The sequence below is a fragment of the Heptranchias perlo genome, chromosome 9 (assembly GCF_035084215.1).
Source record: "Heptranchias perlo isolate sHepPer1 chromosome 9, sHepPer1.hap1, whole genome shotgun sequence".
Taxonomy (NCBI): Eukaryota; Metazoa; Chordata; class Chondrichthyes; order Hexanchiformes; family Hexanchidae; genus Heptranchias; species Heptranchias perlo.
Window position 1 is genome coordinate 4763112 of NC_090333.1, and position 17340 is coordinate 4780451.

Genomic DNA, 17340 nt, shown 5'->3' on the forward strand with positions numbered 1-17340 from the left:
TACAGAAGGAAGAGCCTTTCTTTGTGACATTGCAGACTAGTCAACTTACTAGTTAATCGAAGAAAAAATAATAATTTCTAAATCCTGAGATCAATAGATTTTTGTTAGTGAATGGTATTAAGGATTATGGATACGGATAGATGGGGTTAAGATACAGATCAGCCATGATCTAATTGAACGGCGGAACAGGCTCGAGGGGCTGAATGGCCTCCTCCTGTTCCTATGTTCCTTTTTTTATATATTGCATTGTGAATCTTAAATATTGAAAATAGTTGCCTGATTTGCAGAATATTTCTGATTTACAGCAGCTGTTCTTTTTCCAGTTTATAACATTGAATCAGGCAGGAATGCTGCAGCTACTAATTTCTATGGGCACCTCCCACTTTCAATCTTTGACAAAATTCCTACATTTCTGGCTGCTCCCCAAAGGACTCCGCAGACTGCCATTTCAGGTACTGTCAAGTGAGTAGATGGACTGCCCTGACCTCAGGCAACAGGAGATCACCTTGCAGCCCATCTGTTGAGAATCATTCCAGTGTGTCTAATACACTCGGGTTTGCCGTAAGTGACTGCATACATGGCTCCAGGGTGAGTTAGGGGAATGTCCTCAGGACAAAGAAAGAAAGAACTTGCATTTATATAGCGCCTTTCACGACCTCAGGATGTCCCAAAGCGCTTTACAGCCAATGAAGTACCTTTTTTGAAGTCTAGTCGCTGTTGTAATGTAGGAAACGTGGCAGCTAATTTGCGCACAGCAAGGTCCCACAAACAGCAATGTGATAATGACCAGATAATCTGTTTTTTAGTGATGTTGGTTGAGGGATAAATATTGGCCCCAGGGCACCGGGGAGAACTCCCCTGCTCTTCTTCGAAATAGTGGCCATGGGATCTTTTACACCCACGTGAGAGGGCAGACGGGGCCTTGGTTTAATGTCTCATCTGAAAGGCAGCACCTCCGGCGGAGCTGCACTCCCTCGGTACTGCGCTGAGAGTGTCAGCCTAGATTTTGTGCTCAAATCTCTGGAGTGGGATAAGTATTTATTGGCAATTGAACTCACCTGTAGAGTTACTTTCTCCCTTTAAATAGCAACACGTGGCAGCATTCCAGTGGGACCAACACATCCAGAATCATTGCCTTTTCCCAATCAGTCGCAATGGTAAGTGAATGCAACGCCCTTAATTCTGGTGTAGACATATAGGAGCATGTATCACACATGCACAGACAGACAGCACACGCATACACACACACATACACACACGCACACACACATACTCATACACACATAACCACACACACACACACACGCAGCATAAATATGCCTGTTCACATTATGTATCCATTAGCTGGAGGTTTGAGCACAAGCTCTGTTAAACAAGATTTTTTTGTAGTGTTTTTCCACCACCTATTTCCTATTTAAGGAGACAGAACTCAGTGTGCTCCTGACCTCCCCCCCCCCCCGTTTTACTTTTTAGTTGTGTCATGGACATGCTGGACTCTGCTGTGCAATGTGAAGACCCAGTTGTTTAATAAGGTATAAATGTGGGGAACTGTTCCTCCTGTTTACTTTATCTAGGCTGACCCTTCTATGCAGTACCGAGGGAGTGCTGCACTGTCGGAGGTGCCGTCTTGTGAATGACACGTTAAACCGAGACCCTATTTGCCTGATCAGGTAGACATAAAGGGTCCTATGACAATATTTGAGGTTAGGATCAGATCAGCCATGATCTTATTAAATGGCGGAGCAGGCTCGAAGGGCCGATTGGCCTACTCCTGCTCCAATTTCTTATTCTTATGTTCTTAATATTTGAAGAAGAGCAAGAGAGTTCTCCCAATATCCTGGCGAGCATCTATTCCTCAACAAACACCAATATGATCTGGTCATCATTTGCTGTTCGTGCAAAAATTGGCTGCCACGTTTGCCTACATAACAACAGTCACTACACTTCCAAGGTACACTTTAATTGGTTGTGAAGTGCTTTGGGACATCCTGAACACATGACAGGTGCTAAATAAATTCAAGTTCTTTTTTTACTTACTCAAACAGTTACCTTACCTTAGTGGCACATTCAAAGACCCACAGTTTCATTGGTCTGCAATGCCTGAACATTGGAACGTTGACACTATTGAGTGCAGCTGACAGAGAGAGACTTTTGCATCTCCTGTCAGCTGAACTCTTATAGTATCTGAGATCTCTGCACTCCTCCAATTCTGGCCCCGATTTTCATCGCAGCCTAGGCCCTAAGCTCTGGAATTCCCTCCCTAAACCTCTCCGCCTCTCTCCCCTCCTTTAAGACGCTCCTTAAAACCTACCTCTTGGACCAAGCTTTTGGTCTCCTGGCCCAATATCTCCTTATGTGGCTCGGTGTCAAATTTTGTTCGATAATCGCTCCTGTGAAGCGCCTTGGGACGTTTTACTACGTTAAAGGTGTTGTATAAATGCAAGTTGTTGTTGTTGATGTATAAAACCACGTTAATACTCCCTGAGTACAAAGAATAGGGTGAAGTGAGTAATCCTGTGCTGCCAGGGGTGGAGGGGGGGATCTGTATTTGAACGTAGCGACAGGGCTGTGACGCTTTTGTCCTAATTCCCTGACTCACACTCATTCCCCCTGAGCACGGCATCCCAATGGAAATGTGGAATTGGTGAATTCATCCGTGCATAACAATGGGCCAAAGTTGGAGCAAAACTATGCTCGTCGTTGTCAATGAATCCTGCACGAAGGTTTAATTGTGGGTCACAAGAGGCACCTTACACAGGGTAATGAGACCATATAAAAGCAAACAAACCACTGGGGCTCATTTCTAGGGGAGTAGAATTGAAAGGCAGAGAAGATATGTTAAACTTGCATCGAACCTTGGTTGGACCACACTCAGAGTACTGAGCACAATTCTGGTCTCCATATTATAGAAAGGATATAGAGGCACTGGAGACGGTGCAAACAGGGCGATCCCAGAACTGAAAGTTTATATCTATCAAGAAAGACTGAAAAGACGGGAGATCGTTTCTCTGGAAAAGAGAAGGCTGAGGGGTGACCTGGGGCTCAATTTTAAACTTAAATTGCGGGTGCGTTGAGAACGGTGGGGGGCGCGGTGGGGGGGGCTGCAAAAATTGCAGAAATGCAGAGCGGGTTCGGAAGCCGGCTCCAACCCGCTGACGTACGAATTCCCCACGGACGCACCTGTGTGTGCGCAGGCTTCCCGAATCCGGAAGTCCCGTTGGTAATTATAGCCGGCGGGACGATAATTAAAGAACCAAATGTACCTCACTGAGGTACTTAAGGCACTTTACCTGTGACAGATTAGGTAGTTAGAACGATTTTTAACTTACCTGGGCGGCTTTCCCACGGCTTCCGATTCACGCCTGGTGCATGAAGGGCCGGATCAGGCAAAAATAAACTAAATAAATTAAATAAAAAACCATTGCACGAAGTTAAAACACAAAATCAACCTACCTTTCCACCCTGCTCCGATGTCTCCCTCTCCGATCTCCCTCTCTTCCCCCCTCCGATGTCCCCCCACGATCTCTCCCTCTTCCCCCCTCTGATGTCCCCCCCGATCACCCCCACTTCACCCCCCTCCCCCGATCTTCCCCTCTCCCTCCCCTCCCCCCCGATCTTCCCCTCTCCCTCCCCTCCCCCCCGATCTTCCACTCTTGCCCCCTGATCTTCCCTTCTCACTCCACCTCCCCCCCCGATCTTCCCCTCTCCCTCCCCTCCCCCCCGATCTTCCACTCTTGCCCCCTGATCTTCCCTTCTCACTCCACCTCCCCCCCCGATCTTCCCCTCTCCCTCCCCTCCCCCCCCGATCTTCCCCTCTCCCTCCCCTCCCCCCCGATCTTCCACTCTTGCCCCCTGATCTTCCCTTCTCACTCCACCTCCCCCCCCGATCTTCCCCTCTCCCTCCCCTCCCCCCCGATCTTCCACTCTTGCCCCCTGATCTTCCCTTCTCACTCCACCTCCCTCCCGATCTTCCCCTCTCCCTCCCCTCCCCCCCGATCTTCCACTCTTGCCCCCTGATCTTCCCTTCTCACTCCACCTCCCCCCCGATCTTCCCCTCTCCCTCCCCTCCCTCCCGATCTTCCACTCTTGCCCCTGATCTTCCCTTCTCACTCCACCTCCCCCCCGATCTTCCCCTCTCCCTCCCCTCCCTCCCGATCTTCCACTCTTGCCCCCTGATCTTCCCTTCTCACTCCACCTCCCCCCCCGATCTTCCCCTCTCCCTCCCCTCCCCCCCGATCTTCCCCTCTCCCTCCCCTCCCCCCCGATCTTCCACTCTTGCCCCCGATCTTCCCTTCTCACTCCACCTCCCCCCCCCCACCAATCTTCCACTCTTCCACCCGATCTTCCACTCCCCCCCCCCCCCCCCCACCCCGATCTTCCAATCCAGTGCCGGATAACGTCTCGCTCTCTCTCCCCCCCTCGGCATTACGGCTCCTGTCAATCACCCTGGCTGCCGGTCGCGAAACCCGGAAAGAACTTTAATCACCATCAATTACATTGCGATCGCGTCGGAATCGGTAAGTTTTTGTTTATTCGGGTTTGCCACGCGCACCTTCACCCCCCGCTGCCAAACCGGCACCATTTCAAAATTGAGCCCCTGGTAGAGGTCTTTAAGATTATGAAAGGGTTCGATACGGTAGATGTAGAGAAGATGTTTCCACTTGTGGGGGAGACCAGAACTAGAGGCCATAAAGATAGTCACCTATAAATCCAATAGGGAATTCAGGAGAAACTTCTTCTCCCCGAAAGTGGTTAGAATGTGGAATTTGCAACCACAAGGAGCAGTTGAGGCAAATAGTATAGATGCATTTAAGGGGAAACTAGATAAGCACATGGGGGAGAAAGGAATAGAAGGATATGCTGATAGGGTGAGATGAAGTAGAGTGGGAGGAGGCTCATGTGGAGCATAAACACCGGCATGGACCCGTTGGGCCGAATGGCCTGTTTCTGTGCTGTACATTCGATGTAAAGTATAACAAAACCGCTGGCTTTTTTCTGTGGGTTTTGTGGTGCACTTGTTTGTCATGTCAACATTTAAGCAATACTGTTCTTAAGAATATTTATATATTCTTGTAAATATGGTGAAAAGAGCATGGCAGCTTAACAAGTGGCTATTTAATAAAAGGCCTTACCATTTCCCCTCTGGTTCCTTTTAACCCTTTTGGACCCTATGAAGGAAGAGAAAAATAACACGTGTGATTTGAAAAATAATGATGTATGGAGGACATGGTGGTGCAGTAGGTTAGACGCTGGCCGTTCGGTGGCAAACTAGGTTAGACATTCGCCGTTCGATTCACACACATTGATGTTTAACGAAATATTTATTTCATGCTCAATTTTAAAAGAAAAAAAATGGGGTGTAAAATTACTTCAGAGTATACAGTTGATAATTATTCGTACGATCAAAATTATCCATTTGACCAATACTGCAGGATATTCTGTTTCGATCAGCGTGGAACGGATGATGGGTCACAAGTCATTTGCTGTCAAAGCTGTTTGTTATAAAGGAGCCAGATACGTTTTCCCTGTGCTCGCTGACCTACATTGGCTCCCAGCCCAGGAACGCCTCGAGTTTAAAATTCTCATCCTTGTTTTCAAATCCCTCCATGGCCTCGCCCCTCCCTATCTCTGTAACCTCCTCCAGCCCGACAACCCTCCGAGATCTCTGCGCTCCTCCAATTCTGGCCTCTTGCGCATCCCTGATTTTAATCGCTCCACCATTGGCCGTACCATCAGCTGCCCAGGCCCTAAGCTCTGGAATTCCCTCCCTAACCCTCTCCGCCCCTCTCTCCTCCTTTAAGACGCTCCTTAAAACCTACCTCTTTGACCAAGCTTTTGGTCACCTGTCCCAATATCTCCTTACATGGCTCGGTGTCAAATTTTATCTGATAATCGCTCCTGTGAAGGGCCTTGGGATGTTTTATTATGTGAAAGGCGCTATATAAATGCAAGTTGTTGTTGTACTTACAGGTGTTCCTACAGGACCAATGATCCCAGCCGGCCCAACTGGTCCAGTATTTCCCTTTTTATGAAAAAAAACAGGAAAATTGGAATTAATATCTGAGTAGGAATAGTACATTAGGCATTCATACTTTTCAAGCTGGATTAGAATTAGTTTCCCTTTGATAGGTTATGATCTAAGAACATAAGAAATAGGCGCAGGAGTAGGCCGTACGGCCCCTCGAACCTGCTCCGCCATTCAATCAGATCATGGCTGATCTTCAACCTCAACTCCACTTTCCCGCCCGATCCCCGAATCCCTTGATTCCCCAAGATTCCAAAAACCTATCGCTCTCGGTCTTGAATATACTCAAAGACAATAGAATTCTTGGATAACTGAATTTCAAAATTGAAGAAATATCTAAAAATGGTTCACTCGCGTTGTTTTTTTTTCTCTCTCCACATTCCCATTTTAGAAAGTTACTTTCTCTCGTTTCATTGCTCCTCGGGTCTCTCTGGGCATTGCATCAATTTTAAACCGAGACGGTGGACAGACAACTAGTTCCACGAACTCTACCGATTGCTGCTCTTGAATCAGCCAACAGGACGGGCACGAAGGTTCTGTGAAAGGACTTGTGATCTTCAGCTTGGTACCTACCCAGATACGCCATCCCAATCGGCAAATTCTTGACATCAAGAACTTCCCATCAGTGAATTAATTAAGGGCACTTCTATATTAAGGCAGGGTCCTTGGGAGAGCATTGTGCAAGCAGAGACCAGCTCCGAGCGTAATTGGACAGCTCTTTCAAAGAGCTGGCACAGGCACGATGGGCCCAATGGCCTCCTTCTGTGCTGCGTCATTCTATGAGCAATAGTCTCCAGTTTTATTTTGGCAGCATCCTGCCAGTGATTTTGTGTCAGATTGAAGGAGCAACAGAATGGAGACACACACAGTTCCTGTATCTCTGATGGTTACTCTTGGGGCCCGGGAAAGTTGGATTCTGGTTGTCACTGGAGGCAGAGTTTACCATGTTTATATCGATGGGTGCTGTTGTTGGTGGGAATACATAAGTCTGTCACTGAGGGCAAACCAACAATATAAAATCACCAAAACAAGCTGTGCCATAGGCCTGTCCTAGCACATACATTTTAAACTTTAAAAATACTATAAGATAAAGACGTTTACTTACAAATAATCCTGTAGGGCCTTTTGGACCAGGAACTCCTGTATAACCAATATCGCCAATAGGACCCTACCAAAATAAAATACATGAGCTTTCAGCTGATACTTGTATATTTTCATTTCATTGCTGTACACACAATTAGCCACTACTTTGATTCAATATAAAATATTATTCCGAAGCCAAGCATTGCTATTAACATCTTGGATTTTCAAAAGGCTTTCGATAAGGTACCGCATTGTAGACTCATGACTAAGGTCAGAGCAGAATGGATAGCAAGCTGGCTACAGAACAGAAAACAGAGCGTAGGGGTTAAGGGTAGCTACTCAGATTGGCAAAAGGTGGGAAGTGGAGTTCCACAAGGATCGGTGCTGGGACCACCGATGTTCACAATTTACGTTAATGATTTGGACTCGGGAATCGGAAGTACAATTTCAAAATTTGCGGACGACACCAAATTGGGGGGTATAGTTAATACTGAGGAGGACTGCGACACAATACAAGAGGGCATTAATAAACTTGCAGAATGGGCGTGTAATTGGCAAATGAATTTCAATATAGATAAGTGTGAGGTATTACATTTTGGTAGGAAGAATAAGGAGGCCACATACTCCTTGGAAAATAAGAGTCTAAATGGGGTCGAGGAGCAGAGGGATCTTGGGGTACAGATACACAAATCACTAAAAGTAGTGACGCAGGCTAATAAGGACATGAAAAAATGCAAACCAAGCACTGGGGTTCATTTCTAGAGGGATAGAATTGAAAAGCAGAGAAGTTATGTTAAACTTCAATCGAACCTGGGTTAGACCACACTTAGAGTACTGTGAACAGTTCTGGTCTCCATATTATAAAAAGGATATAGAGGCACTGGAGAAGGTGCAAAAAAGATTAACAAGGATGCTACTAGAACTGAGAGGTTATCCCTATCAGGAAAGATTGAACAGGCTGGGGCTCTTTTCTCTAGAAAAGAGAAGGCTGAGGGGTGACCTGATAGAGGTCTCTAAAATTATGAAAGGGTTTGATAGAGTAGACGTAGAGAAGATGTTTCCACTTGTGGGGGAGACCAGAACTAGAGGTCATAAATATAAGACAGTCACTAATAAATCCAATAGGGAATTCAGGAGAAACTTCTTTACCCAGTGAGTGGTGAGAATGTGGAACTCACTACCGCAAGGAGTAGTTGAGGCGAATAGCATGGATAAGGGGAAACTAGATAAGGACATGAGGGAAAAAGGAATAGAAGGATATGCTGATAGGGTTAGATGTAGAGGAGTGAGAGGAGGCTCGTGTGGAGCATAAACACCGGCATGGACCAGTTGGGCAAATGGCCTGTTTCTGTAAATTCTATATAATTTACACCAATTTGAACTCTTGCAATGATTGATTTTGGCAATTTTCTACATCTTTTTGTTAAACTGGTCGGAACAAGTTTGTATTGATTAAGGGAAGAGGTGTGAGTGCTGGGATTGAATATTTTTCCTCTTTGTATCCAGGGTCATGCTCAGGTTCTTCCAGGGCCAGGTGCAGAGTAGAGCTCCCTCTTTACTGCCCGACAAGACAACCCTACCTCAAGCTCAGAACAGAGCTCCCTACTGAACCATCCTGACGTTTCCATTCTCTCTTCGAAACTCTACAGCGCGTGCACAAAATGGGGGCTTTTAGACATGCGCCTGAAACCAAGCGCCAAGTCAGAGGACGTGGCCGCGCTGCCCACCCGATAGCGGCATCGAGACGCCTGAACCATTGTCGGGCATGAACCTCGCTTAAATGTCGCCGGTGAACAGCAGGGGCTGAATGGACGGCCAGTCGCTGGAGCGGAGGGAGCTGGCCCAGCTCCCGCACCAGACCAGCCGGCAGCTTGGGGCTGGGGGGGGGGGGGGGGCGGGGGGGCGAAGCTGATCCCAGTGGTGGGGGGGGGGGGGGGCGGTTACGGTGACAGTAACGGAGGTCGTGGGGTCCCAATTGCAATTTTCAGGTTGAAGTGTGTTCCATCAAGTGTGGAGAAGCTGGGGTTGTTCTCCTCAGAGCAGAGAAGGTTAAGGGGAGACCTAATAAAGGCATTCAAAATTATGAAGAGTTTTGACGGAGCAAATAGGAAGAAACTGTTTCCTCTGGCATGTGGGTCGGTAACCAAAGGACGCAGATTTAAAATAATTGCCGCTATTTTTTGCGGAGCTAGGAGGTGCTCCCCCCCCCCCGACTTGTCCGAAATTCTTGGGTCTTTCCTTGAGTGGCCACCGGCAGTGCCCCTTTAAGGACCGCTGGTTAGTCCGTGCGTTGCCTGGTACAAAGGGGTGGAATGCACTTAGAGCTTACAGCACAAGAGGAGGCCATTCGGCCCATCGTGTCTGTGTCAGCTCTTTGAAAGCTGTCCACAATCCTAGCTTTTTCCCCCATAACCCTGAAAATTAATCCTCGTCAAGTACATGTCCAATTGCCTTTTGAAAGTTCCTATGGAATCTGCTTCCCCCACCCTTTCAGGTAGTGCGTTCCAGATCTTAACAACCCTCTGTGTGAAAAAATTTCTCCTCATTTCCCCTCTAGCTCTCTTGCCAATTATTTTAAGTCTCTGACCTCTGGTTACTGACCCACTTGCCAGAGGAAACAGTTTATCTCTATCTACTCTATCAAACCCCCCCTCCCCCATGGTTTTGAGGCCTCCCCTTAACGTTCTCTGCTGTAAGGAGAACTACCCCAGCTTCTCCACACTTGCTGGAACACACTTGCAGCTGAAAATTGCAATCGGGGCCCCACGACCTGTGTTACCCTCGATTTACATATTTAAATGCATTCCGCCGGAAACAATCGGGCATGCTGCTCGCCCCTTTACAGGACCATCCGAAAACTGCACAAGGCTTGGGCATCAATAGGCCAGCGGGGTTGCCCCTCCCACTCCCTCCCTCCCTCCCCCTACTCCGAGATTTTCAACCTACCCCCACTCATTTATCAGACAAGAAAAGGGAAGCCAGCTGTTTAAAATCACCCCCAATACATCTTTAAATAAATGGTAACACAAGTAGGACAATGTAAACTGCCTTCACATGTCGCAAGATCAAAAACAGCTTTAGAAGTTAGATCTGCAGCAGTTCCTTTGCAGTTTCTCTGAAGTGCTACAAGAATCTTTCTGAGCGATGATATATTCATCTGTAAGCTTTCTTTGTGTTAATTCATCCATTTTGCATTACGTACTTTTGGGCCCATAAAGCCTGGAAAACCCATCAGTCCTTGATCGCCAGGTTCCCCCTGGAAGAACAAACATGGCCTTTAATTCTAAAATCATGAATTCATAAATGTTACGTTTCCATAGTGACTATTTCAGTAACAATACACAGTTCAACGAAGTAGGCTTTGAGTGAAGCTTTACATATGTGGTCACATATGTTGCCAACAGTCCAGGATTGACCTGGAGTCTCCAGGAATTGAAGATTAATCTCCAGGATACTGCTGTGAGCAAAATCAGGGGAGAAAAATCATCAGGTTGGAGGCAGGAGGTCATGTGACGAAACCGTCAGGAATACATCCAACCAGAGTTGGCAACCCGAGGTCACATTGTGGATTTGAGCTTGTGTCGTTGACACGCACTACGACCTCTGAATCAGAAGGTCATGGGTTCAAGTCCCGCACTAGAACGTCAGCACATAATCTGGGGTGACATTATGGGAATGCTACATGGTTAAAGGCATTGTGCTTCAGATGCAAAGTTAAAAACTTCTTTCTGTGGTTTGAATGGACATTAATAATGCCATGGTATTACAGTGTTCAAAGAGGAGCAGGGAGCTCTCTCTGTGTCCTCAACAGCATTCTTCCATCAGTTAACACCACCGAAAACACATCAACCGACGATTCATCAAATTTTAGTGTGTACAAATTGGCTGCTTCGTTTACCTACATAACAACAGTGACTACACTTCAGAGTAATTAATTGTATGAAGTGCTTTGGGATATTTCTGCTAGAAATAATTAGGCAGGGTATAAGTGCAAGCTTTTTCTTCTTTTACTCGTAGTTAGGCTTTTATCAGCTTGGAATTTAATTTTGTTTTGCCAATTGTCTCCCCTTCTCCTCTCCTGAAGGGACACAGTTTCCCGGGCACTTGCGCTCTCTGGTAATTCATTCGAGTGGCATTCTAGACAGGTACGCTAGCATGCTATTCGATTGTGGACAGCATCCCAGCTAAGTCCAGTCCTGTCCTCAGCAAACATCAAGTATACAAGGGCAGCAGGCACATGGGAACAACACCACCTGCACGTTCCCCTCCAAGTCACACACCATCCCGACTTGGAAATATATCGCCGTTCCTTCATCGTCGCTGGGTCAAAATCCTGGAACTCCCTTCCTAACAGCACTGTGGGAGAACCGTCACCACACGGACTGCAGCGGTTCAAGAAGGCGGCTCACCACCACCTTCTCAAGGGGCAATTAGGGATGGACAATAAATGCTGGCCTCGCCAGTGACGCCCACATCCCATGAACGAATAAAAAAAAATGCACATTTTCCAGCAAGGTTCACTGGATACTGTCGGCTGTGGCTCAGTCGGTAGCACTCTCACCTCTGAGTCAGAATGTTGTGGGTTCAAGCCCCGCTCCAGAGACTTGAGCACATAATCTAGGCTGACACTCCCAGTGAAGTACTGAGGGAGTGCTGCACTGTTGGAGGTGCCGTCTTTCCAATGAGATGTTATACCAAAGCCCCGTCTGCCCTCTCAGGTGGGCATAAAAGATCCTCATGGTACTATTTCGAAGACGAGCAGGGGCATTCTCCCCTGTGTCCCGGCCAATATTCATCCCTCAACCAACACCTAAAAACAGTCATTTATCTCATTTATCTGTTTGTGGGAGTTTGCTGTGCGCAATTTGGCTGCCACGTTTCCTATGTTACAACAGTGACTACACTTTGAAAATACTTCATTGTGATGCAAGAGCGCTTTGGGACGTCCTGTGGTCGTGAAAGGTGTGATATAAATGCAAGTCTTTCTTTCTTTTTCTGATCTGGACCAGGGACCCTGACTGAATTTCCTCGATCTAGCTCAGAGACGTGGAGGCCAATTGTTTCTCCACTGGGATTTCAGCTAACGCAACACAGACTAGGAATTGAGCATGGGGCTGTCTGGACTGCATGGCTCAGCTATATGTTGGCTTGGCTAACCATGGGGCCAGGAACTGGCCACAATTTCACATATTAAGCTTTGTAAGCTTTTGGGTAACACTTACCTCCTGTCCTTTTGGACCAGGTTCCCCAAATGCTCCTTGATCACCTTGCACTCCAACTTGACCTCTCCGTATACCTTGGTGTCCAGGTTGACCTGGTAAACCTTCCTCTCCCTGCCCGAGATATAAATAGCATCAGATGTCACGGTTCAAAGAAAATACTGGAGATATATAAGTCTTGGACAGGCTTAAAGAGAGTTAACAGTTGCTGAGGGCAGAAGTACTTGACTTGAAAGAAGAGTTCAGCCTCGTTATAATCAAGCATCATTCAAAATAATCTCTTTAATTGCCTTGGGATTATAACTGTTACATTCAAGACACACTAAAAATTGAAAAGAAAAATCATAGTATCATAGTAGGTACAGCATAGGAGGAGGCCATTCAGCCCATTGTGCCTGTGCTGGCTCTTTGAAAGAGCTATCCAATGAGCTCCATTCGCCTGCTCTTCCCCCATAGCCCTGTAAATTTTTTCCCTTCAAGTATTTATCCAATTTTCTTTTGAAAGTTACTATTGAATCTGCTTCGACCACCCTTTCAGGCGGTGCATTCCAGATCATTACAACTCACTGCGTAAAAAATTGTTTCCTCATCTCCCTTCTGGTTCTTTTGCTGATCATCTTAAATCTGGGTCCTCCGGTTACCGACCCTTCTGCCACTGGAAACCGTTTCTCCTTATTTACTCTATTAAAACCGTTCATGATCTTGAACACCTCTATCAAATCTCCCCTTAACCTTCTCTGCTCTAAGGAGAACAATCCAGTCTTCTCCAGTCTGTCCACATAATTGAAGTCCCTCATCCCTGGTACCATTCTAGTAAATCTCTTCTGCACCCTCTTCAAGGCCTTGACATCCTTCTTTAAGTGTGGTGCCCAGAATTGAACACAATACTTCAGATGAGGCCCAATCAGTGTTTTACAAAGGTTTAGCATAACTTCCTTGCCTCTATGCCTCTATTAATAAAGCCCAGGATCCCATATGCTTTTCTAACTGCCTTCTCAATTTGTCCTGCCACCTTCAAAGATTTGTGTACGTACATCCCCATTCTCTCTGTTCCTGCACTTCCTATACAATTGTACCATTTAGTCTATATTGCCTCTCCTCATTCTTCCTACCAAAATGCATCACTTCATACTTCTCCGCGTTAAATTTCATCTGTCATGTGTCTGCCCATTCAACAGTCTGTTTATGTCCTCTTGAAGTCTGTTACTAACCTTTACATCGTTTTACTACATTTCTGAGTTTCGTGACATCTGCAAATTTTGAAATTATACCCTCTGTACCCAAGTCCAGGTCATTAATTTATATCAAAAGAGCAGTGGTCCTAATACCCCTGGGGAACATCACTGAATACTTCCCTCCAGTCTGAAAAACAACCGTTCACCACTACTCTCTGCTTTCTATCCCATAGCCAATTTTGTATCCATGTTGCCACCGACTGTTTAATTGGATGGGCTTTAATTTTGTTAACAAGTCTATTATGTGGCACTTTATCAAATGCCTTTTGAAAGTCCATACACACAACATCAACCGCACTACCCTCATCAACCCTCTCCGTTACTTCATCAAAGAACTTAATCAAATTAGGCAAACACGATTTTCATTTAACAAATCCATGCTGACTTTCATTTATTAGCCCATACTCTTCCAAGTGCCAATTAATTTTCTCCAGTATTTTTGTCTCTAAAAGTTTCCTCACCACCGATGTTGGGCTGACTGCCTGGAATTGCCGGGTTTATACCTCGCCCCTTTTTTGAACAGGGGTGTAACATTTGCAATCCTCCAGCACCATCCCCGTATCGAAGGAGGATTAGAAGATTGTGGCCAGAGCCTCTGTAATTTCTACCCTTACTTCCCTCAGTAACCTGGATTGCATCCCATCTGGACCAGGTGACTTTTCTACTTTGAGCCCTGCCAATCTTTTAAGTATCTCCTCTTTATCTTTTTTTATCCTGTCCAACATCACTACCACCTCCTCCTTTACTGGTACAATGGCAGCATCCTCTTCTCTAGTGAAAACCGATGCAAAGTATTCATTTAGTACCTCAGCCATATCCTCTGCCTGCACAAGAAGATCTCCTTTGACTACCCTTTTACTATTCGTGTGTTTATGAAAGACTTTTGCGTTCCCTTTTATATTAGCCTCTAATCTATTCTCATCCTCTCTCTTTGCCCCTATTATTCCCTTTATTTTAAACAAGGTCTCCACTGTACTTCCATTATTCAGCCTGGTTCTCTACTGTATTATGAACCTTACATTCATCATAAGCCTCCTTTTTATGTTTCATTTTAATCTCGATATCTTTAGTCATTCAGGGAGCTCTAGCTTTGTAACGCCCTTTTCCCCTCATTGGAATGTGTCTACTCTGCACTCGAACAGACTTCTCCTTACAGGCCTCCCATCGTTCAATTACCGTTTTGCCTGCCGATTTTTGATTCCACTCCACCTGGGCATGATCTCTTTTAACTCACTGAAATTTGCCCTCCTCCAGTTAAGCATTTTCACATTTGATTGTTCCTTGTCCTTTTCCATTACTATTCTAAACCTAATGATATTATGATCACTGTTCCCCAAATGCTCCCCCACTGAAACATGCTCTACCTGCCCCACTTCATTCCCCAGAACTAGGTCCAGCACTGTTTCCTTCCTGGTTGGGCTGGAAACACACTTCCAGAAAGCTCTCTGGAACACATTTCAGGAATTCCTCCCCCTCTTTGCCCTTTATACTGTTACTGTCCCAGTCTATATTAGGATAATTGAAGTCCCCCATTATCACTGCCCTATAGTTCTTGCATCTTTCTGTAATTTGCCTGCAAATGTTCTCCTCTCTCTCCTCCCCACTATTTGGTGGCCTGCAGTGTACACCCAGTAACATAATAGTTCCTCGATTGTTCCTTAATTCGAACCAAATGGATTCTGTCTTTGACCCCTCAACAACATCATCCCTTTCCAGTGCTATAACAGTTTCTTTGATCAACACTGCTAGTCCCCCTCCTTTCTATCCTTCCCTCTTTCTCCTGAATACCTTGTAGCCAGGAATATTAAGTACGTAATCCTCCCCTTCTTTGAGCCAGGTCTCTGTTATTGCCATTATATCATTGTCCCATGTGGCGACTTGAGCCTGCAGCTCACCAACCTTATTTACCACACTACGTGCATTTACGCAAATGCACTCCAATCTCATCTCAGACTGCCTCGCATTTGCCCCCTGACTGATCCCTATTTCTGAACTATTCTTTACTCTAGTGCTACTTGTCCCTCCCAGTCCTCTGTGCACCTTGTTTCTCCTCTCTAATGTTTCCCCTTGGTGCCCACCCCCCTGCCAAATTAGTTTAAATCCTCCCCCACAGCACTAGTTAACCTCCCTGCGAGGACACTGGTCCCAGCTCTGTTGAGATGCAACCCCTCCATCTTGAACAGATCCCTTCTGCCCCAGAACTGGTCCCAATGCCCCAGGAACCTGAAGCCCTCCCTCCTGCACCATTGCTGCAGCCACGCATTAACTTGTCTTATCCTACTATTCCTACACTCACCAGCACGAGACACTGGGAGTAATCCAGAGATTACTACCTTTGAGGTCCTGCTCTTTAACTTCCTCCCTAGCTCCTGAAACTCTGGCTGCAGGACCTCAACCCTTTTCCTTCCTATGTCATTGGTTCCCACATGGACCACGACTTCTGGCTGTGCCCCTTCCCCCCTCAAAATGTTCCGCACCCTCTCAGTGATGTCCTTTACCCTGGCACCAGGGAGGCAACACACCATGTGGGACTCACGGCGGCAGTTGCAGAAATGCCTGTCTATCCCCCTAACCCCAATAACCACTGCATTTCTTTTGCCCCCCTGTGCAGCCAAGTCTCCCACGGTGCCGTGGATTTGTTCCTGACTGCACTCCTCCGAGATGTCTACACCCTCGCTGGAATTGGCCTGACAAAAAGAGACAGGCTTTAATGTCTTAAGGCCTATACCTATTTGTACAAATTCATGTGTTTTTATGACTATTGAGCCCAGGTTTTTCCATCAAAGACTGAGTTTTTCAAGGGGATAGATTAGTACCTGCATAACTAGGATAAAACGTGTTTGTTAAAGTAGAAACGGAGAGTTCCACTGCAGACCGGATTAGCTGCAGTGCTCTCACTAAACAAAAGGGCAAAGCCAATTTCATATCAGAAGCTGAAGGGAACAGTATTATTTTGCTCCTTAATAGCACTGCAATGATAATTTCTGTTGCGGTTTAATTACCTTTGGTCCTCGCTGACCTCTGTTACCCAGTACACCTAGTTGTCCAGGAGCTCCCCGTGGTCCAGGATAACCGGCCAGCCCGGGTAACCCAGGATTGCCCAGATCGCCCTGCAGTGAGTACATCAAGTCATTAAACATTCATTTAAACAGGAAGCAGTCATTGTCCAAAAGAACAGGTTTAATCACACGGTGCACATATTTCTGAAAAGGAAATATATCCCGGTAAATAGTTGAAATGAACTAGACACATTCGATGATGTTTGGCCCCCCAACATTGCAATAATCAAATCGTTGACAGGGTAGATGCTGAGAGGTTGTTTCCCCTGGCTGGAGAGTCTGGAACTAGTGGGTCATTGTCTCAGGATAAGGGGTCGGCCATTTAGATGAGGAAAAATTTCTTCACTCAGAGGGTTGTGAATCTTTGGAATTCTCTACCCCAGAGGGCTGTGGATGCTCAGTTGTTGAACATGGGAACGTGGGAAGTGGGAGTTGGAGTGGGCCTTCTGGCCCTCAAGCCTGCTCCGCCTTGAGTATATTCAAGACTGAGATCGATGGATCTTTGGACACGAAGGGAATGAAGGGATATGGGGATAGGACGGGAAAGTGGAGATGAGGTCAAAGATCAGCCATGATCTGACTGAATGGCGGAGCAGGCTCGAGGGGCCTTATGGCCTATTCCTGCTCCTATTTCTTATAGTCTTATAATGGAAGCAACAAGCAGTTTGAATTTTGAGTTGGTTGTTGCTGAAAATATCCCATTGTATTTACTACACGAT

General features: G+C 46.2%; 1 protein-coding gene and 1 long non-coding RNA gene across 2 annotated transcripts in view; one reads left to right on the top strand and one right to left on the bottom strand.

Annotated features, from left to right (window-relative positions):
• The window catches only part of LOC137325105 (uncharacterized), a 17590-nt gene extending 10364 nt beyond the window's left edge, over nucleotides 1-7226 (top strand). Inside the window, exon 2 of the long non-coding RNA XR_010963816.1 lies at nucleotides 6417-7226. This is a non-coding gene — a long non-coding RNA (uncharacterized lncRNA). The remainder of the gene's footprint in view (nucleotides 1-6416) is intronic.
• The window catches only part of LOC137325103 (collagen alpha-1(XXIV) chain), a 423963-nt gene that overhangs the window by 35728 nt on the left and 370895 nt on the right, over nucleotides 1-17340 (bottom strand). The window contains exons 47-52 of the mRNA XM_067989822.1: nucleotides 16565-16672; nucleotides 12331-12441; nucleotides 10311-10364; nucleotides 7131-7193; nucleotides 5969-6022; nucleotides 5133-5168 (exon numbers count right to left, since the gene is read on the bottom strand). Of these exons, the coding sequence (XP_067845923.1) occupies nucleotides 5133-5168; nucleotides 5969-6022; nucleotides 7131-7193; nucleotides 10311-10364; nucleotides 12331-12441; nucleotides 16565-16672 (426 nt within the window). The remainder of the gene's footprint in view (nucleotides 1-5132; nucleotides 5169-5968; nucleotides 6023-7130; nucleotides 7194-10310; nucleotides 10365-12330; nucleotides 12442-16564; nucleotides 16673-17340) is intronic.